The sequence below is a fragment of the Paracoccidioides lutzii genome (genome assembly GCF_000150705.2).
Source record: "Paracoccidioides lutzii Pb01 unplaced genomic scaffold supercont2.4, whole genome shotgun sequence".
Classification (NCBI taxonomy): Eukaryota; Fungi; Ascomycota; class Eurotiomycetes; order Onygenales; family Ajellomycetaceae; genus Paracoccidioides; species Paracoccidioides lutzii.
Window position 1 is genome coordinate 861,908 of NW_015440950.1, and position 22,088 is coordinate 883,995.

The 22,088-nt window shown below is 43.5% G+C and overlaps 8 protein-coding genes across 8 annotated transcripts; 5 read left to right on the plus strand and 3 right to left on the minus strand.

Annotated features, from left to right (window-relative positions):
- Positions 1-435: 435 nt before the first annotated feature.
- On the plus strand, positions 436-870 carry PAAG_02038 (hypothetical protein; the record flags this gene model as incomplete). The annotated part of the gene is made up of 2 exons (XM_002796104.2): positions 436-524; positions 744-870. 2 exons carry the CDS (start codon positions 436-438, stop codon positions 868-870), a joined length of 216 nt encoding a protein of 71 aa, XP_002796150.2.
- A 1,268-nt stretch (positions 871-2,138) lies between these two features.
- Positions 2,139-2,755, plus strand: PAAG_02040 (hypothetical protein; the record flags this gene model as incomplete). Its single annotated transcript, XM_002796106.1, has 2 exons — positions 2,139-2,288; positions 2,339-2,755. 2 exons carry the CDS (start codon positions 2,139-2,141, stop codon positions 2,753-2,755), a joined length of 567 nt encoding a protein of 188 aa, XP_002796152.1.
- A 457-nt stretch (positions 2,756-3,212) lies between these two features.
- Positions 3,213-3,653, minus strand: PAAG_11420 (hypothetical protein; the record flags this gene model as incomplete). The annotated part of the gene is made up of 1 exon (XM_015847072.1): positions 3,213-3,653. The coding sequence occupies one exon, from the start codon at positions 3,651-3,653 to the stop codon at positions 3,213-3,215; it is 441 nt and encodes a 146-aa protein (XP_015703334.1).
- Positions 3,654-3,755: 102 nt separating this feature from the next.
- Positions 3,756-4,203, minus strand: PAAG_02041 (hypothetical protein; the record flags this gene model as incomplete). Its single annotated transcript, XM_002796107.2, has 2 exons — positions 3,756-4,128; positions 4,178-4,203. The coding sequence occupies 2 exons, from the start codon at positions 4,201-4,203 to the stop codon at positions 3,756-3,758; spliced, it is 399 nt and encodes a 132-aa protein (XP_002796153.2).
- Positions 4,204-6,381: 2,178 nt separating this feature from the next.
- PAAG_02042 (phospholipase D) lies at positions 6,382-7,365 on the plus strand (the record flags this gene model as incomplete). The annotated part of the gene is made up of 1 exon (XM_002796108.1): positions 6,382-7,365. The coding sequence occupies one exon, from the start codon at positions 6,382-6,384 to the stop codon at positions 7,363-7,365; it is 984 nt and encodes a 327-aa protein (XP_002796154.1).
- Positions 7,366-8,002: 637 nt separating this feature from the next.
- On the minus strand, positions 8,003-10,920 carry PAAG_02043 (hypothetical protein; the record flags this gene model as incomplete). The annotated part of the gene is made up of 2 exons (XM_015844524.1): positions 8,003-9,234; positions 9,297-10,920. The coding sequence occupies 2 exons, from the start codon at positions 10,918-10,920 to the stop codon at positions 8,003-8,005; spliced, it is 2,856 nt and encodes a 951-aa protein (XP_015701528.1).
- A 1,486-nt stretch (positions 10,921-12,406) lies between these two features.
- Positions 12,407-14,533, plus strand: PAAG_02044 (sigma-70 region 2 family protein; the record flags this gene model as incomplete). The annotated part of the gene is made up of 1 exon (XM_002796110.1): positions 12,407-14,533. The coding sequence occupies one exon, from the start codon at positions 12,407-12,409 to the stop codon at positions 14,531-14,533; it is 2,127 nt and encodes a 708-aa protein (XP_002796156.1).
- Positions 14,534-18,701: 4,168 nt separating this feature from the next.
- Positions 18,702-19,064, plus strand: PAAG_02045 (hypothetical protein; the record flags this gene model as incomplete). Its single annotated transcript, XM_015844525.1, has 1 exon — positions 18,702-19,064. One exon carries the CDS (start codon positions 18,702-18,704, stop codon positions 19,062-19,064), a length of 363 nt encoding a protein of 120 aa, XP_015701529.1.
- Between the last annotated feature and the right edge of the window lie 3,024 nt (positions 19,065-22,088).

The following is a 22,088-nucleotide window of genomic DNA, read 5'->3' on the forward strand; positions in this document are numbered from 1 at the left end:
AAATTATAATTATATTAATGATTATATTATTAATATAAGTATTGTAGTTAACTAGTTGATTAAATAAAACTTTTAAATTAAAAATTAAAAATATAAAACTATTTGAAACAGTTATATATGAATTTAAGTATTGTCTTTTTATATTTTTTATTAAAAATAAAATATTGAAAAGGTGATTTAATACTTTTAAATAAAATTTAATATTAATTTTAGTAATTATATTATAAATAAAGTAGAAACATTATGAAAAAAGTCGAGTTAGTTTTTACATTTGATGTATACATTAGTTATACCTTTTGTAATCATTAGAAATGAGTACGAATCCTCAGGCTTATTATATACCGGCATGTTGAAAGCCAGCGTAGATTCCCAAGTACATAGTCTACTGTCCTTGGCTTGCTTCTCTTCGTGACGCGGTCATATATTTCTCTCAGAATGCCCTCCATGACTATTGATGTGAGAACAACCCCCAAACCGACCATGGACCAAAGTATTGCCGTGAAACGCGAGAAGGCTTCACAAACGTAGGGCGTTCAGTCTTTGTTCTTTAACGCACATCAACCTCCATTCCTTGAGAGAATTGCCCAGCATCCTTATACGTAATTACATCCGCCAAATAATCATGGGAGTTTGACCAGGTGGCTGAAGAGAAAACAATAGCAGAAGTTCGCTGCTTGGTTGAAACTCTTTTTGAGCAAATCCCCAGAAAATCTTGTCTATGCAGCTTTGCTTTGAAACATCAGGATGGCAAACCTCTATCTGCGTGTCGATGCAGGTAGAAAAGTCAAACACGAGCTTGCAACTATGAATTACCTACGTCGCAACACCTCGATACCTGTTCCCGAAGCTCTTGGTTCTGGTATCTGCTAGGCGGCCCCTTGTTTATTGGAGGAGAATTGTCATCACAGCTTCTTCTTAAAGCCGAGAAAGGAGGAAGGCCAGTCCTAGACCTGCAAATGAGAGATCAGAGCTTGAAGAAAGCTCATCGCGAGATTGCAGGGCTCTTGCTCGAAGTATCTAGGCCTGGATTTCATGCTATTAAACCCCTGGGGAGAAATTGGAGGGGGGGGGGGGGGGGGGGGGGGGGGGCCCGGTTTATTGTCGCTAGACGACCTCACATTTAACATGAACAAATTGATTATGTCGGCAAATTTGGCCGAAGAAGCCTTTTCTCTCGCACATCTTCAAGTCAGCCGCAGATTACTTCGAAGCGCTTGCTCCGCAGCAGCTCTACCATCTTCAGCTGTAACGAAACGATGCTGTCAGTTGCGAGGACGACTGCAGGAAGAAATTCACTTCTCGCTGTTTATTTCTTAAGGTTGTAAAGAATATCTTCCACGAACATTGTCAAGGACCGTTTCGGCTGTATTGTGACGATTTCCGTCTTTCAAACATTCTTATCGACCTTGAGAAATCCTGTGTCTCTGGAGCTATTGATTGGGAGTTTACATATGCTGCGCCTGATGAATTACATATGTAGCTCCCTGGTGGTTCGAACTTGTTGCACAGCCCGGAGGACTGGGAGTCTGATCTCGATCAGTTTCTAATTCGGTACATTCCCAGATTCCGTGTTTTTCTTGAAGCCCTAAGGGAATGAGAAAATAAGTTATAGAACAACTTATCCTCTCGGAGTCTCAGCGTCTATGTTCGCGGATGGAACGCTCCATGGAGACTGGGTTATTTTGGGCATGCTTAGCAGCGAACGAGATACAGCTCCATGTTCGACGAAAATCTACTGGACTTTTGTCGACCAGCGATGTTAGGATCCTTAACTTCACTTGGTAACCGTATGCAGCTCTTGGACTAAGTGCAGCAGTGTGAAGTGGACGAGCTCGCAAGGTTCAACGTCCCGAGAGGACGAAGAGGACTTTGACGATCACTAACTACCCTATCGAAAAGCTACTTGAATTGTGACTTTGTATTTCCTTGACATCTGCGTTGCGACCCAATAAGTCTACTTTAACAAAATAGAAATAGATCTTATCCTGGAACAATTAGCTAAGGCTCAAGCAAAACAGTGTTATCCAACGATTTAATGCAGGCTGGCAAAAGCGGCGTTTCCTTGTCGCTCGGGGCTGATTTCCTCAACCCCATAAGTAGTTATCTCTCTCCGAATCCATTAAACTTTCAAGGTGAATATGGATATCAAGGTCTTGATCCAATCTGGTGACATACTGGACCTCTATCGGGACTCCAGCAGAGTGTTACAGGCACTCGCCGACGATGGATGGATCGTGCTGAAAAACGCCAAAGATACAAACTCCGTCGAGTTAGTCGCGGATAATCAGGTGAGAAGTTCCCCCCTTAACCATACTTCAAGCTGGTTGAAGAAACCTAGCACGTCCGTTACCTCATGAGACCCGACTTCCTATCTGATCTACCATTCCTGGTGCCCGCTTCTCTACTGGACAACTCCTCATTTGAGCACTTCCCTGAGTGGGAGAAGTTCGCAGATAAGAAAGACGAGGTCCTCTGCGTGACTGCTTATCATCTCCACAGAAAAGATAACAAGTCGCGGTGGAGGTGGCACTATTATATAGGAGACAGAGAGGGTAATCAACCGAAGTGCATTCCAGCCAACGGTGGAGACGTGTACGCGAAACCTAAACCTCAAACAGCGAGTCTGCCATTAGCTTCCTACAGGATCATATGCAGTGGTTGGCTGTTACGACAGCTGCCCTGGCCAGAAGACCAAGCAGACCTATTCGTAGTAAACTATCGTCGGTCGGACTATCATTGGGAAAATGTAGGATAGTAGAGGACGCTCATTAGAGAATCGGGATGGAAATATGGTGCAGAGGAGATAAGACAGGTCTAGCATTTTATGGCAATGGGATTTCCATTTCACAGGAGAACACTGTAATTACTATTCTTTGCAGAAAGCTTACCAGTGTAAGTGTGTTAAGGCGGGTGAGACTCCTCGATGTCGCAACTCAACCCAAAGGAGGGGATAGAGAATGACCCAGCCAGGTGAGGGTTAATCGCAGATGGACTCGTCGGAGACCGGCAACAGTTGAGCTGGGAAGACATCCGGGGTTAGTAGGCGGCAGTTGGGAATGACTGGGACCGGGCTTAATCTCATAGAGAGAACGGCTGGTGGTAGCTGGGAGGGATTGAAACTGATGTTACAAGAATAATTTTCGGTCCCCGCAGAGTCGGACGACGATACTGATCTGGGAGGGGCACGGTTGACGCGCCGTTAACTGCTATGGTCACGGGCGAACGCCGACGGGGTCCGAGCCTTCAGGGCATTTGCTCGATATGACTGATCCTGGTTCCGCCCATGTTCCGCCGTCATCTCGCTTCCTTTTCTTTTTTCCTGACTGTTGAATTCGGTCCACAATTTCACGCAGCTGGTCACTTTCATTTCCAACCCGTTCGACTCTCGTGTCTATCTGTTTAGACTTCTTCATAACTTCATCCCACGGAACTGAATCGTCATTACACCCGTCAGCTGCAGGGGCCTCTGGTGACTTTTGCACAAAACGGTCCAGTTCTAGACCCTCTCTCAATTCCCACCTCACTTGATAGGCGTCTGTTTTGATCGGTGATGTGGCTCCTGTTCGGCTATATGTGGGCCAAAATCCCTGCCTCGAGTGACTGCCTTCATCAGTATATGGGTTATTCAGACAGACAGGTAGAACAACATACATGCGGTGCCAGAACGCTCAAGAAGGCCTAAAGCCTAGATATGCTCTGTTCTCGATGATCGTTTTTCTCGTGCTTTGCAAGAGAGGCCATACTTACTGAAAATTCTATCCCATATTGGAAACAGAAGGTTCCGGTAAGTATCGCACGGTGGAACTAGTCACTACGATCCCCTGTGCTTCTAATGTGTCTAGGCACGTTTTCAGCAGACTGATACTCTGGGTCGCAGCGTGGAGCAATTTCACTTCAGCGGCCGCGGAGACGTCTGACCCTGGCAATACAACGCTTTTATTACCTCTAAGGTGCATATGGGGCTGCCAAACGCCGTATTCAAAATGGCTTTCCGCACCTAGGCTACGAGTGATATCCTCCAGCACGCAACGACACACGCTGGAGACACTCGATCGTTTTTCATAGTGCCGGAGCTGTGATTTGGGAAGCTCTCGGGGGGCGGGTGAGGGGCAACGACAAACCCGTGCTCTAAGACGGTCATTAGTGACTAAATTGAGAAAAGGCTGGCGCGACTCACTCATTCTGCTGGTGCAGATTATCCATCATCGGCTTGTGGTGGTAAGATGGACATGTTCAAGGGACAAGGGGTAGATTCGCGCAAGCTGCTTTTCCCATGTTTCCCACAGCTGTCTAAGAATAATTTTCAAAATTACAGGGGTCCCGGTGTACATTGGTTGTATGAGTTAACTGGTCAAGTGAAGTCATTCCATATGATACGCATGTATATGGGGGAAACAGACAAGGCAAAGCGGGAGATGCAGCCAGCATATGTTCATTTCTAGTTAGTCCGTACTAGGGATACACTTCCATCGGTGCTTAAGATTGAAATATTGACTGTGATAAAGACATAGGCTAGGGCACCATCCACATCGCTGTATTCGACGCCTTTCAATCCGGAAGGACGCTTTTTTGTTATGTTATCGCTTGTCGTCAAGCAGCTAAATCGACGAGGTTTACATCCGCTGGACGATCGCGACGTCACGGCTGTCGAGCGGCCAAGGGGCATATGAAGTTGCCTATATAACTATAACTTTAATTAAGCTGATCGAAGATAAAAGAAAATTTAATAATTTAATAAATTTAAATAAAAACTATTTTGATTTTTTTTTAAAATTAATATAATAAACTTAATACTACTTTTAAGAACTACCTAAAATAACATTAAAATTTTTAATATAAAAATATATAATTATATGATTAAAAAATTGAAGTAAATAAATTTGAAAATATATAAGAAGTTAAAAATTATTGAAAAAAATATTTATTAGTTATATATGTTTTTTTAAATTTAAAATATTTTTTTCTTTTATATTAGTTTATTTTTTATAATTATTAAATAAAAGTTATTATTTTTAAAATAAAAATGTAATTAATTATTTTTTATTTATATAATATTTATAAGTAGATAAGTTACATACAAGGAGACAATGAAGGGAAATAAAGGGTGGTATCTGAGATGTGGCCACAGAAACGCGTAGCACAATGATGTAGTAACCAGGTTGAATATAATGTTCATATATGCTCCTAGCATACAAAATAGCTCACAATGTAATTTGTGGTTATATTTGAATGCAAAGAGGTTGAAAAGTGGAGATGTATAGAACCAGGCGTCCAATTAACAATTAACAAGTTAACTAGTTAATTAGTTAATTATTAAAATATGATCAATTCTAAGTATTAACTACTGATTAGACAAAACTTCTACAGTTTGAGAATTGAGAATATATGACTATAATTGCAGCTAATATGTCAGATTAAGCCTTGTCTTGTTACATCGTCTCTAAGAGACAGGAATTCAAAAAGGCTGATTTGACAGATTTTTAACTAGACAATTGAAGGCTTATTTCATCTGCTGAGTCTGTTGAACAACTAACTAGTCATCCAACCTCCTCCCTGCACTCCGTGCCTCAGAGCCTACGCCAAACTTACGAGTGCCACAACAAGACTAAAAATACTCTGAATCTTAGTGTCCATTTTAATTATTTATCAGTGGAAGTTGAGCGTCGGTATTTCGGGTTATAATCTATATGATATGCCAGTTGCAGATTTGCTGACCGACTATGCAACAGTTTTCCCGAGCTTTGCTTCAACAACAGCTCCGGGATGCCGTCAGCAGCAAAGACGGAATCCTCCATACGCCATACTCCGTAATAACATGGGAAATTCGGATTGTCAAGAACTAATGGACTGGGGAGTTTCACAACACAAGGACTCTAAATAATTCGAGATCCTGCCAAACACAGGAGCTAAGGTGGCTTCATACGGCTTGATTATTAGCACAAGTTCAATGATTTTTGGGAGCTGGATTGCTTGACTTCGGAGAATTATTATTGAGGCCGCTCAAGCTTTCCCGATAATTTTTTCTGAAGTATTAGGGCTTAGTTAGTCGGGGAGAGTTGTGAGGGAGTCCACAGTGTTTTCTAAAGTACGCCACGGCAACAGCCATATCTATAGATAACACAGGTTATATCGAAGAGGCCGCTGGAAGTTATGTTGTGATTATGTATAAAAGCGCCTGTTTCCCTGGGTAGTTGTTGAATCTCATGAAACAGTCGAGCATGCTTCTCGATATCTAGATCACGATAACTTCTCTCTGTATCTTGTCAAAGGCCCCTTTCATGTCCAACACTGCCTTCTCAAGTTCATATTCTTAGCCCCCAAACTTTGCTTTCCTCTATTTATTTATTCATTAGCAACAGGTTCAAATAAAAAAAACAAAATATGCAAGCCCTCACGCGCACAATATATGCACTCTTTTGCCTCCTGCTTACTATCCCCATTACCTTCGGCTCTCCGTTCCAGCTTGAGCCTCGGAGAAGAATGTTGAAGAAAGTTACCAGAATAAAACAGCGACGACCTACATATGCCATTGCTCACATGGTCCTTGACAGGACTGGAGTCAAGGATGCCATAAAACACGGTGCCAATGCGCTCGAGATTGATGTTGCGGCGTATAAGGAAGGTTGGTGGGCCGACCATGATACCAAGGCAAAGAGTAAGGGATGGTCCTTGGAGAATCTGTTCCAGGTAATCGCCAAAGAGAACGAACATATCGCATTTGTTTGGCTCGATCTCAAGACTCCAGATATGTGCGAGGGCAAAAACTGCAATAAGAAAGTTTTACATCCGAGCAAATGCAAAGGAAACGAAAAATGCTCCATGAAATCGTTGCAAGGGCTGACGCGAAAATACCTGAAGCCTGCTGGTGTACGAGTCCTCTTCGGGTTTTATGATAAGCATCACGCCAGTTCTGCCGCTTTCGACTACATCCAGAAGAGTCTGGGCGATGGTGAGGCAGTCTGTCTAAGCGGCGAGGCAAACAAAGTGATGGAGATCTTTAAGAAGGAAGGCCCTAAGATTAAACCTAAGCGGCGAGTCATGGACTATGGATGGACGGAACTCCCAAACGGGTTTGGAGATTGCAACGAGAAAGGAAAGAAGACTTGTGCCGAGTTGAAGAATGGAGCCAAGTTGCGACAAAGAGGGGATCTCCAGAGAGTCTTTGCCTGGACTAGCCGTGTCGGAGAGGGGAAGTATGTGAATCAGCTGTTGGACAAAGCGTCCGTTGATGGCATCATTTATGGATTCGCCAGAACGAGGTATTATCATCACAAAGATACTGAGAAATCTTCGAAGGATATCATTGACCATGTCAAGAAGAGCAAGTCTCGATACATGGCCACCGGCGCTGACAAGCCTTGGTAGAGGGCAAAGATCGCTTGTTGTTGGCTGTTCGCTTCGCTTTGTGAAAGGATTTCTGGTCAGGGACGCTATATCTATATTCGCATTTTTTGTTACCGTATAAGGGATTCATTTGACTTCGATTGACAAAATTCTGCATTATCTCATATTGTCTCTTTTGCTTTGGGCGTTATTTCTTTCCTGCTGGATTGAAGATAGGTTGTCGTCTGCATTAATGTATGTAAAATTTATTAGCCAGCTCTATAATTTCAATAGAACCTAAGCCCGATGCGCACCATAGGAAAAATAAAATGAATAAATAGGATAACAGAGCGCCGCAGCTCATATGAAAACACAGAGGAGATCGATTCAATTCTCATCAAGTTAAAATAATGCTTTCCGTGGCTGTGTACATGGGAGTATCGCGAAACCTACAAGTGGTAAATTAGCTATCAAACAGAGGACAATGAATATCGAGGGACACAGACAGAATAAGCCATTAGCCCTGCCTCCAACCTTCACCCACCATTGCGGTTCATCGGCCATAAGCGGCACCACGATCGATTCTCGAAACTAAAGCAAGAGAAAAGCAGGCCAAACAAGAACAGACCACACCAGACCGGAGTATTAAAGCAACAAAATCATCGGGATCAAGACATGATTATCTTGCAGGAATATCATTAGAAAGCTCCCCACGATCCTCATCGCTGTAAAGCCGCAAAACAACCCGCCCAATAGCATCCTTGGCATCCTTCTCGCATTTCTCCAACTCCTCCCTCGCAATCCTTTCTTCATGATGCATATCCTGCTGCTGAACCTTAACCCACTGTCTATGTCTCTCACAGCGCTTCTTGATACAAACTCCTCGAACAATCCTATCAACCGCCTTATCAGTTCCATCCGCACCAGCGTCTGCACCTTGCATTTCAACGTCCCCGCTCCCATCAACTCCAGAAGCGGCAGCTTCAAGAACCCCAGAACGAAGCGCCTCCTTACCAACATCAGAAAATCTCCACTCATTGAACTCATCATCAGACCATGACAGGCGTGAATCATATCCGCAGATATCCTTCCATGCTGACGCACCGCTTTTCGGATCTGCCTGGCGGAGGAGCTCAAGGATAGTTTTTGCTCGCTGACGAATCAGTGTGAGGAATGTATCGCGGTCCCGGAGCATGTCGAGCTGGTTGCGGAGCTGTGTTCGCCTGTCGCGGACATTTTTAATGTGCTGGCGCTCATTGGCAGTGAACTGGATCTGATGCGCCTCGAGGTCCAGGTCTGTTTGATCGTTAATCTGAGATATGATGTTGTTGGTTTTGGGTCCGGATGAAGCAGATATCTTTGCGTCAATGTCCGTAGATATAGCTAGTTTCTCTGCAACAAGTGGAGGTAGGATGTTGTCACCCAGTCCACGAAATTCCTGTGCTGACTTAACGCCCATGACTACAGCTTTGAGATCACTCCTACTAAGGACGCCACCTCTACTACCCAGGTCTTCGGTTTCTCCGTTTTCTACTTCAGCTTCGTCTGCTTCCAAGTCGAATTCATCCTCCTCTTCATCATCACGGTTGTTTGACTTGGTAAGTTCTGGATTTGCTGCTTCTACCTTCGCATCGTCACGTTGGATACATTTCTGGCGACGTCTTCCAACCGTCACCGATCCACTGGATCGACCATCTGCTGCTGCTGTGTTAGGAGCAGATGGATGTCCAGAAGCTGATCCGGGTCTTGAAAGTGATGCTTTCTGGCGCATAAACTCTCGACCATGCTCGTCAGTGCAATATTTACTGGGGATCGCCCCTCCAGAAATACGCGCTGGTTGTCGACAGCCAGAGAGGCGACACATCCGTTTCCAAGTTGTGTGGGTTCCATTTTTCGCTTCGCATGCAGGGCCTATGGATGTCAGCTTGTGGACTCGAAATATTGAAATAGGCATAGAGGGGTGAGGGGCTCACAAATGTATTTATCAATCAGGTTAGCATCTTCCTGGTTGATGTTCACACATTTCCCATGGAACCAATCTTCGCATCCACCATCACATCCAATCATCCATGTATGATTGTCAGGCTTTCGACAAATACAAAATACTTCAGAGAGATCTTCCTCTTCACCGTCCTCATCCACTTCTTCTTGATATTCATGTGCTTTTCCAACTTTTTTAGCTTCCGGTGCCGGGGAACTCCCAATGGACAACGAAGTTTGCTTTTTACTCCTTGCAGTCGGAGCCTTGCTTGCACGTGAAGACACCGGGGTGTCTGACCGTCTATGCGGGGAGGCAGGACCATCTACACTCTCAGTATCATTCTGGTTCAGTTTGCGCTTCTTGGGAGCAGGCTTTCTGGTAGTAGTTCCCTTTTTGGAGGACGGAGCAGCTCTCTTCTTCGTTCCGACACCGGTACCTCCGGCTTTCGTTGACGGTACTGGGGATGAACGGTCTGCGGATGAAGCGCGGGACATGGACTCTCGTTTAAGATCAGTGATCTTCCTTGGTGTCCATGATTCCCCTGTTGGAAGTGGGTTATCAGCTGTCGAAGTCCCGGGAATACTTTCCAGATTTAGCGAAGGCTGCTCAGCCTTGATTTCAAGCTTTGCGCTGACATTACCGGTAACCAAGGAAGAGGGGTCAGAACGATTAACGGGAAAATCGTAAAGATCGCGCCAAAAGCCATCTGGCAGGGGGTTTTCGCCGCCAAAGCCAGAGGACGTGTCGCTAGAGCCAGTGCATCGGACTCTGCAATGAACATTTTTGGCTCGATCCCAGCCGAAGTAGCCAGCATCACACCACCCAATGATCCCAATGATGGTGTCATTATCCACGATTATATTGGAGGAGATCAAGTTGTTATGGGCAAGAGCTAAATTCTTATCTGAAGTGGAGGCAGATTCAAAGAGGATGTCGTATTCGGTTTGCTGCAACTGGTGCTCCTCCTTTGGGTTTTCTCCCTTGACAACGTACGATGGACTGCTACGGCCGTCTCTAACACGGTCGATTCGCTGTAATATGTTTCGTGCCTGCTGCTTGAAGTCTTCTTTTTGCACCATGGTAAGGTATGGCCACGCAACTTCCAAAGAAACCCCCGGAATGCGTGACTGGACAAGAATATCTCTACCGTTAATTTTTGCCCTAAGATATATCTGCGGCAACTGAAGATCTGGTAGGACTTTCTCTGCGATCTTGATGGCATGCGCCATGTTCCCATCCACGACGCTGTAGTCCCCAGTGGGTTCCGTAGACATGTGGTCACTTTTCACTATCACGCTTCCCAGTGCGAATGTATCTCTTTTGCCAGCTGCTGGAGAATTGATGCGCGTATTCTCATTGCATTGTGCAAGGACCGTTTCCCAGTAGCGACGCGATTCGTCATTATTTATGTGGCAGTGAATATGGTCAGGTTTGAAGTCGTCGGAGCTGGGGTGATATCGGCCGTAGTGAGTATGTCGAGCCAGAAATTGATCTGATTGTGGTAATTTCTCTGGGTCCGTCTCATAGGGGTTAACACTAGGGTTTGCAGACGTAGTGGCAGCAGGCCTAGGAGGGCCATTTGGATCAATATCCATGTCGGCAGCGGCTCCTAACATTATTGATGCTTTTTGTTCGCGCTCGGATATCGACAAACACTGACTGAGAGGAAGTTGCTCGAAGGGAGGGAAGGGTGGGAGGATGAAGAGAATCTAGCTGTAGCTGGATCCGTTTATCTTGTAGAGAGGGCCAATGCAGGACATGGTGGTGTTGGTTGGAGGTTGGGGAGACAGAGTGTTGTATAATAGGCGGGGAAAGATTCGAGGGTTTTCGCGGCGTGGAAGCTTTGGACGCGTTCTGTTCCGGAGCCAAAACTGCTAGTGTAGGCACATAGAGGAAGGGTGAATGAATATCTGGGGAATATTGATATGCTATTTGTATTTTTGTATGTACTAAACAGTACAAGTAGAGGGATTGGACGTAGGGTCAGAAGGACATATCGGATATGGAAGTGATAGGGCTCTTTGCAGAAGTCAATTCAGATGAGGCGAGAGGGTTGCGGCATGTCCAGAGGGAGGAGGAAAAGGACGATGAATGGGACTTGGGGCTATATTTTGACCATATTTTTTTATCCAAAGGTTTTACTACTTGAGGATTCTCTTCTGACGCAGAATTGAGGAGAGGATCAGAGAGCTGAGAGCTTCCCGAGGTCAACAAGGCCCGATCACTTAACGAGGTTTAGCGTGTCTCCCCAATGATCGATCGGCTGTGGAGTGATGTTATGGAGTATCAGGTATCAAACCACTTGAGAGCAGCAACAGTTATTTAAAGAACAGAAACAAGACACACGCTCTTGATAAAGAGAACCACATAGCTGATCGGACTGGATGATCATCAGCTGTCTGTCTATGTTACTACATATTGATGGATCTCAATACGCGCTAATAGAATGCAGCAGCCATCAGCAACTAATAACATCCAACTCGGCTGCTCATCTCAACTTGCGCCAGTCGCAACTTTCAAACGTTATTCATCAGCCTGCAGCTAACGTTGACTTGCTCTAGGGTAGTTAGATTTATCGCTGGCAGGAATACCAGGTCCAGGCCATTGGCAATAATGCGCTACCTACATGTTGGCGACAGGAGTTCTCGCTGCACTCCAGTCTCCAGGTTTGCAAGTTGACCCTTTAACTAAATGCTGGTAGGAAGACACAGACTATAATAACTAACTAATTAAAATATATGTGAACTAATACCAAGAGGGGACGTTTCCATCGCTTCCCCGCGATACAAGAGGATCTCCCGCGTTAACATTCTGATACCTCGATCTACAAGACCGCTGACTCCCCTCTCCTCAATAAGTTGGCCATATCCTTCCGACTGCCTCTAGTGACGGGTTACTCTATCTTTATTCCCTGTTTGCTACTCACCTGCGGCCTACTCCTTTCAGCCTTCCGCAGCCTCCCGGAGTCCACCGCCCCCAATGCGTTCCGCCGTGGTTTGAGTCGCACGAACAACTGTATAAATTATAAATCCACCCTCAACCTTCCTGTAGTTAACCAGATGACCGGCAACTCCCTAACTGCTTTCCACAAGCCCAGCTACCATGTCTGACCCTGCAAAAGATCCGTCGCCGTCCTCCTCTTCTCCTTGTGACCGAACCCGCAACCCTCCCAAGCGATATAAGTTCATCGATGCATCGCCAAACAATCCGGCAAGTTTGACAACTGTCAAGCGCCATGTCATGCTAGAATATGCGCGTCAAAAAAAATGGAAGGAGCAGCAACGACAGGACATGGATGCGGACGGTGATGTTGATTCAAATGCAGGGGAGGAAGATAGACCTCGTCGTGGAAATCGGTCAGTACGGCGCCCTCGAGGACGAAGACAGGCACCAAATGATCGGAAGGGAAAGACATGTGTTGGATCTAGTAGTGGTTGTAATGATGGAGAAGTGAAGAAACAAGGGGCAGCCCGCGATTCCCAGAAATCGCAACGGCTAGTTCCTCCCCAGGAAGATGGCAAATATTGGGATTATGCGGACATGAAGATAACGGATGAACTGGAACACACGTTCGATGATGTTTACTTCAACAACATTAACTGGGAGACATCCTCTGCATTGGGGCGGTTAGCCGGTCCAATACCTCTGCGTCCAGCTGGCCCAGAATGGGAATATGAACCATTCGAAGATGGTAGATTTCCCATATCAGCATCGCAATCGTGCTGGTATGGACCGTTAGGAGATGACTATCAGACAGAAGCAACCCATGATGCCGGATTTCAAAGCAGCGGCGGATCCTCTGATTTGCTCAGTTTATCCTCGTGGTCACCTTCTGGCTCCGTGTCACCTAGGCGCTTATCTCCAACTCCGCAGACACTGCTTAGCGCAGCGCGAACCGACCCTTTCGACAGTTTACCGATGTCGCTTGACAAGGAGGCAAAATTTTTATTCGATTTCTACGCTAATGTGATGCCGTCATGCTCATACGGTTTCGAGACCAAGTCACCCAAGCATAACTGGTACAGTCTTGTTTTCATACCGGAAGCCATGAAAGGGGATATATCATTCCAGAACACCATTCTCGTACATGCAGCCAATACCCAGGCGTGGGTAAAGGGACTGTCAGAGACGCCAGCAGCCCTTACTCATCGTGCCCGTGGTATCGAAATGTTACGGAAGCATTTTGAGAAGTATCCCACAGACAACTCAGATGCCGCCATCTCTGCAACACTCAGCTGTGCTGCGGTGGAAGACTTCGATCCACGCCCGGAGCGAAAGCCAATAAGCTGGATCCATATGCGTGCCGCGATGGAGAAGATTCGTGCTAGAGGAGGACCTGCTGCTTTTCAACAGAATCAAAGGCTGGCCATGTTAATCAACTGGCAAGATTACATACTAGCAGGCTACGAAACGAAAGGTCCCTCGTTCTTCTACGAACGTACCACTCCGCAGTCCCAAAGCTCTCCGGGCCAACCTATAATTACCGGAAATCAATCTTTTCTTACCCCCATTGGCGAAATCCACAGCCAATGCGAAGAATTCCTTTCCTTCCTCCACCGTTCCGAGCGCCTATCCTTCACACATAAGTCCTCAAACCTCCACCGAATTTTTCCTACCCGTTATTCAGCATTCCAACCAGATACCCTGCTATTCCGAATTCTCTCCTCCCCACCAGGAATCCGCTACTCCATTCCCGGAGAAAGGAAGCAAATAATATCCCGTCTTGCAGCGCTAATGATGATAAACGCCGCCCTATGGGACTATCGCCACCTCCCCCACAAAGCCGAATCGTTCCTAGATGGCCTACAGCGCCAACTCATTGCGAGCGAAATCAATTTTAACAACTCTGTCGAAGCACTCCTGCAAATCCTACTGACATGTGATGATACGTTCGGTTTCGTCAACAGTGATGATGACTACGATTATCCGACTTTTGCTCAACAGCGACAGCCAATGACCATGGAGACGCCGACAATGAAACCGGGATCGGAACGTGAACGGGAACTCGAACTTGAACCCCTCCCCTCTGCACGACCGTGGTTTGTCGGGAGAATGCTTAAGATTGCAAAACGACTTAGTAGGCCGTCGTGGGAGCGGCTTAATGAATGTATTTTCTCATTCTTAATGCTGACGGCGGAAACGGCAATGGTTCCTCCGTGGGAAAATGAGTTGAGGCAGGAGATTCTCGCAGCGCCTTTAACGAGTTATATTATGCCGCTGTTACAATGAGTGTTGCTCAGCCCTAAGATGTTTTGCAGTATCATACGTTCTTTCGTTGTTATTCTTATTGTTATTTTTATTCTCTTGTAGAGAAAATTGTTTATCGGAATATCAATGATAACGTGTTTTTTTCTTTCTTTCTGAATTTACATGATAATGGTAGGGCAGAATGCTTTGATGAAGTCTATGTGTTTTCGTTATGCATCAGCTTGTGTGTTCCCAAATCTTCGTTGTAAGTTCCTTCGTGTTTTGCATTTTTGGCTTTACGAACCTTTCACCCCAAATGTTATTTCAAAATTCCCTCTCCTTGTGGTTATCAGCACGAGATTTTCTGTGTCTAGTTTGCTTATTTACAGGCTGCATGCGTTCCTCTCACTCCTTTCCCCTCATTCTCTCCAACAAGCACAAATCTCCATCCTACAATAAAAAAATTTTTCTCTCCCATCCTTTGTTGATTTTAAAACAGCAAGCAAACCAGCAATGATATTCTTTTGGTTATTTCGCGTCTCTCCCCCTTTTTGATCTCTTCTCCCCCCTTATCCATGCTTTCTACGGCTGGATGTTTCCAATTCTCACGGAATTGATCATTTCATGGCTCTCGGGATATTGGGTTTGAAAGCTTGTAGATACAGAAACTATAAACGTTGATGGAAATAATTGCCAATGGAAGTTATAGTTGCTTGGTATATTCAATGTTAAATGTTCGATTACATTCTACCTTCCTAGTGATATTCCTTGAATAATACTCGCAAGACATCTATCTATCTGCTCCGTAGCTGGTGTGCCATGGATAGATCTTTAGCACACAAGGTTTGGCCAGTTACTTAACTAACCGTGCCACGCGCACTCACCATTAGTGAGTGCGCCCCACCGTAAAGAAAATATCACGTAACAAAAATCTCTTTCTTGTATATTCATCACCAATCTTCAAAATTTAATAACCACCACCATGCCTAAAAATATTAAATATTCGGGAGATCAGATTCAGATGGCATTAGACACCATAAAATCAAATCCAAATTTAAAAATCACAGATGTGGCGCGAGAATTCAAAATTCCATATGGAACTCTGTATGGACGCGTTAAGGGAAAGAGATCAAGGAATATGAGGGCTCCAATCAATTGAATGTTGAGTGACAGCCAGGAGGAAGCAATCAAGAAGTGGATTCATCAACTGGATAAAAACTTTTGTCCTCCTACAGTTGAACATATCGAAGCTGCTGCAAATTGAATGCTGAGTTGTTATCATACCAATCCAGACACCCCTCCTCCTGCCGTGGGCAAGATGTGGGTGTATCAATTCATCAAATGTCTGCCAGGTTATAAGAGGATCAAGCAGAAACCTATGAATCCAAAATGAGTGTCAAATGAGAATATGAGCTTTGTTATCAACTGGTTCAACTGCTACAAATCTGTCTTCAATCAGTATAAGTTCCACACCAGTGACATTTATAATTTCAATGAGATTGGGTTTCAAGAAGGAGAAGACTGTGGACAATGGGTTATAACTGCCTATCAAGGTGTCAATTCTGTCATACAATCATCATATTCTCACAGGTTAATAACAGTGGTGGAATGCATCAGTGCAGATGACACAATGTTGAAGTCATTGATTATAATAAAATCAAAGATTCATCTAGAAGATTGATATATACACTTCAACCTGCCTGATAATTATGCCATCACCATATCTGACACTGGCTTCACTAATGATGAGATTAGATTTGAATAGATAAAACATTTTAATACTGCCACTAAGAAATGCCAGATTGACAGTCATCAATTATTACTGCTTGACAATCATGGATCTCATCTTACTAAAGAATTTCTTCAATATTGTGACTTTCATAACATCATTATATTTGAATTTCCATCTCATGCAAGTCATCTACTGCAATCTCTTGATGGTGTGCCTTTCCAGCAATATAAGCATTATCATACAAAAGCAGTTAACAAGGCTGCTTGATATGAATATGAACAATATAATGGGAGGCAATTCCTTGCTAATCTAGAGAGTGTTCATCATCAAATCTTCAAACCTGCCATCATCAGAGCTGGATTTGCTGACTGTGGAATCTATCCAATCAAACAAGAAGTAATCCTTCAATGCGTGAGATAACATAATATAGATGACAGCCCAGAGCTGCTTGTTTATGATGATGATGATGATGGTGATGAAGAATGCTTCAGTTTTACTTCACCTTCTGAGACCTGATCCTCCACTGCATCTTCTCAGTTGATATCTCCAGATACAGTCATAAAACTACATCATCAAATTGAGGCAGCAGATAAGATCATAGAAGAGATGAAAAACACTTTGACACCTGGTCTGACTCAGTGATTGGATAAGATCTTCAAGGGGAGTCTGATACAGGCAGAATTGAATGCACATTGAGAGAATGAGTTATCTGCTCATTATTTGATGAATAGATGTCAGATTGTCAAAAACAGCTGCAGGCAGGTGCAGGTAGGGGGGATCCTCACTATCAAGGATGTCAATTGCAAGATCAAGTATCGAAAGAAAGAGGAATCAATAAAAGAGAGGAATAGAGCCCTACAGTCAGTTGGGATCAAAGTCTCCAAATCAAATGCCAACCAACCACAACATGATGTTATTAATGAATCTCAATCTATCAGAGATTCTACACGCTCTAATGAGTACATAGATAATCATTATATTATAGATAGGCATGGTGTTGACCATTAATTAATTTTTGAAGATTGGTGATCCTAGATGATTTTCATTACGGTGATATTTTCTTTACAGTGGGGCGCACTCACTAATGGGAGGTAACGTAATCAACCACCCTACGCCCGTTTACACCCAACGCCCGCTCAAATCTTCATTTTTCATTCATCTTTAACCACTCACAACATGCACCACGAAGCAGCTATACAAGCCGCGATTGATGATTTGAACACGCAATTAACACCTAATTACACTGAGACCACTAAAAAATATGGAATCAGCTGATATATGTTGTCAAGGCATTATAGAGGTGTTCAAATGTCAAGAAAGGAAGCAAGCTCTATCCACTGCAAAGCTCTCACTGATTTGCAAGAAAAATGGCTCCTTTTTCATATCAATCAATTGGCAGATCTCAGTTTCCCTTGTACACCCCAAATCCTTCATAATCTCATTGTTGAGATTCTAAAAGCATCTATTGAAGTCAACTGGGTGACTCAGTTCTGTGAGTGCCACAAGGATGTGATCAAGTCACTCTACTTGTGAAATATCAATCAAAAACACAAGATTGCAGACAATTCTGCATACTCCAAGCATTATTTTGATCTTGTAATAGATTTCTTTCTTATACTGCTTTTTTAATTCTCATCTTGCTAATTTATCTTAATTTTTCAGCTGCAGGCAAAAATCATGAAATACAATCTTGAATCTGCAAATATCTACAACTTTGATGAGAAAGAATTCCTATTAGAATTCATTCACACCCTCAAATGTATTGTATCAATTAATTCACTCAAATCAGACTGTATGATAGGTGCCAGCCAGGATGGCAGTCAAGAATTCATAACACTACTTGTCTCAATTTACACAGATAGAACTTCACTTCCACCTGCTCTCATATATCAAGAAGAATCAAGAGATATGCAAGATACTTGACTTGAAGATTTTGATAGTGAAAAGGATCAGGTCTACTTCACTGCTTCAGAAAATGAGTGAAGCAATGATGAATATGAGTTAATGTGATTAAAGAAGATCTTTGAACCTCTTACAAAAAAGAAGACAGGTTGTGAATATAGACTTCTTATATTGAATGATCACTCATCTCATGTTAATATGGCATTCATCAATTATGCAGATCAGAATTGAATTCTACTCATTGTCTTTCCTTCTCATTCTACACACTGATTACAGTGACTAGATGTTGAGATATTTGAATCATTGAGTAAATCATATTTCAAACAACTGAATGAATGAATGAGAACTGGAATGGGATTCATACATACTACAAAGAGGTCTTTTTGACAGCTTTTTGACACTGTGTGGAAGGAGGCAGTTACATCTTCAAATATTGAAGCTGCATTTGCTGCTACTGACCTACATTCATTCAGTCCAGAACACATTCTTAAAAAGCTTCAAATACAATCTTGCATCCCTTCAGATGCAATATATCAATCAAGAACATCTACTTCTATTGTTGATCTGTGAAAATTGATGAAGCAAGTCAAGCAACAGCAGCATCAAATATCTAATGATCTTAATCAGGTGATCTGTGCAGAGGAAAATCTTGCTCTTGATAAAGAGATTCTTCTAATAGAGAACAGACAACTACAGCAAGCTCTTAATCAAGAGAGAAGATGTTGCAAGTGTGGCAGGGCAATGAGATTGCTAGATCATTCAAATTCATCATTGACACAGTTCTTTTCACTGACAAAGATGCAGAGCATCTGTGAGCAGATGACTGCTGCAGAGATCATCAAAAAGAATGAACAGACCTGTAAGAAGGATGCCAAGTTGCAACACACTATTCTTAAGAAGCAGAAGAAGGCAGATATCATGTCACAGCAGATGAAGTGAAAGACAGCTCATCAGGCAGCAAAGGAGCAAAAGGAGATGGATAAGATCACAAGAGCTGCTCAACAGCAGATTGACAAGGAGCTTAGAGATGAGAAAAAGACTCAGGAGCAAAAAGAAAAGGAAGAATGAGCTGCTGTACAGCTACAATCATGATTGAATAAGAAGATGATTGAAGAATTCAAAAATCACCTTTCTAATCAGAAAAGTAGACCTTTGATTTCACAAAGAGTGGCTAAATCACATTTTCAGAACCCTGCCAGGATGCCTGTGGATTCACTGCCTGAGTGATCTGGCAATATTGCAATCTCTACTGATTTAATGACTGCTTGCTCACTGAATCTGTCTCCATCCAGGATTTCACATTTCAGGCAAGTTATTAAGTCAAACAAATGTCTACAGAATTAGCTATATATTTTTATATGTAATTTTCTATATATATTTTCATCATATAATATATCATCTTGAAATCTAATTGCGTTGTTGAAATAACATTGAAAATATTTCATCATAGTGATGGCGAAATGGCGGGCGTTGGGTGTAAACGGGCGTTGGGTGGTGGATTACGTTAGTGAGTGCGCGTGGCACGGTTATTTGGTAGCTCTTCGGTCCGAAACCGCGGACCCATAAACCCTAGTTAAGTAGTTACCTTATCCCACTTAAAATAAACAAACCATTTCCACGGTTTCTTCAAAGTTCTTTTTGTGGACTTCGTCAGTTCCGCTCGGCCAGTTACCAGAAAGCTTGAAAGTGCTCTCTACATTTCATTAAAAACTGCCCCAATGCTAAACCATCCACTGACACAGTTTGTTAAGAGTATGTGTTTTTTTAAGGCTTTCAAAAACCATCGTCTCTCCCTTTCTACTCGCCCCTGGCAGCTTTGACCAACCTGCAATGAAGAGTTCGCAGGAGTTGATCTACCCAAACTTGCCCTATGCAGGCAAACCTTTCTTTTCCTCACAGAATGTGACTGCTGGACCTTTGTTGATCTAGACAACAAGCATTCCTTCTACTACGAAACTCTCTCCTACCGAGAATTGTCAGGAAAATCAATCCGGTATCGGGAAGTGGTGGTGATTTAGGGGAGAAAAGTTGATACCTATATTAATTAGGCAATTACCTGTTATGCAATGGCTGTGCCATTTATCCGCTGCACAGTTTTTCAATAATTATGTCCTCGGAATTAATCTCATTTCAATCTCATAAATTCATGCTAGGTGTGCTTGAATCAACGAACAAAGAAGAAGAAAACCTTTGATCTGTTTGATTGAAACAAAGATTCGAGAGAGAATGCCTTGGCACCGCAGTCCCTAACGCTTTTATTTAGACTGCTGCGCCGCTTGTAAACAGAAAATATGCCGAGGATTACTCGGAAGAATAGCAAAGGGTCCAGAGAAGAGAAGAAGAACGCATGAGACGAAGAGAATATTTGGCCATTTCAAATATGCTCTACATGCACATTATGGCTACATGCAAGACTATTAACATCTAGGTAACCATTTCGTTTGACGCTTTGCGTGATGATGATTGATAGCTCTATGACTAGGTAGTTAGGGTGTCACAAAGTTCCAGGAAGGATTTAGCAGTGACCTGGTGGTGCTGTCTTCCCGAGTCTACGTGAAGTCCTCATCTTTTGCATCAGTTTTATCCTGTTGATATCAACGCAAAGGCCAAAGAGAGGTGTGCGAATCATACCTAGAGAAGAAACCAGCTAACATGCATTCATGCTGCCTGGCCTCCAAGCCGTCGCTGGAATCAATCTTAGGGAACTATCTAGCTGCGGAGCTGGAGCACAGCGTCTAGTCCTGTCCCTGAAAGCCTTCTACGATCTTGCTAGTGGCAGCACAGCGGAGTAGAGGGTTTGTCCCTGGCAAATTGTTTTCGGCGTGGCCTAAGGATTTTTCTCATCTCAGAATGGTAGAGGCTGGATCCCCAGATCGTGACGACCTTTTTGTGCAGAGTTCTTCCTTCAAGAATTTCGGTATTAGTTACGTCGTCACTCTTTTATTGAAGCTGTCATTCGTTAATCTTGAAACTACACTGTCGCTTCCTAAGTTGATTCGCATTCATATCTTGAAGTATCGATGATATCCCACTTTAAGTATTCTAATCTTAAGCCATTAGAGTTTGCCGCTCTTTCAACATGAAGGTCACCTCCGTGTCCGCTTTGTTGTCTGCCTTTGCTCTCCAGCAGTCTGCTGGTACTGTAGGCGCCCTCCGGTTGATACCATGTACCGTTTGTCTTGTTTTCCTATCATTAATTCTATCGATCAATAACTTAGTTGGCTTGGCAGATGCCCTTGTTCCGATTCTCAAAAAAAGACTTTGATGGAAAGATCCTGCCAGTGGCCAATTTTCTTCGTTCAAAGATTTCAATTTTTTGGTTTTGTGAGCAAGGATCTTTCTGGAATAGAAATCTTGGGCTTTCTAACAAATTGGTGAAATTAGTGCAACAAACTATTGGGCTGGGCATACTCATCAACAAGAATATGCTGGTTTCAACGACACATACTCTGCCCTGTTGAGGTGGAGCCAACCATCTCTCCGTAGCCATCTGAACCCTCCGAGTCCAATTATACCAGTCAATCATTTACAAGACAATATACGAGACGGCGACGAGCTGTCCTCCCTCATGTCCGGCTGGCGGATACCAAACTGTCTTAGCCTAAGGCTATCCCCATCTCAACTGTTGTATGCCCAGTGGAGCCGGAGCCAACGGCTCCTTCCCAGCCATTTAAGTCCTCTTATTCCCTCCCAACATACAATATCACTAATTGTGTTCTTCTCACTAATCCTAAGTTCCCTTAATTATGAAATTGTTGTCCCCCACCTTCCAGGTTTTACCGGAGCCGCGCCATCGATGACCATGGGCGCAACTGTCATCAGCTTGCTTCTTGTCAGTTTGGCTCTTTTGTAGATGGTGAAGGAAACACAAGAGAATCAGCATACAGTAATGGAGTTCTATGTTTAATTTTATTATGTTAAACTGAATGTTCCTTTTTTTTTTTTTTGGGGGGGGGGGGGGGG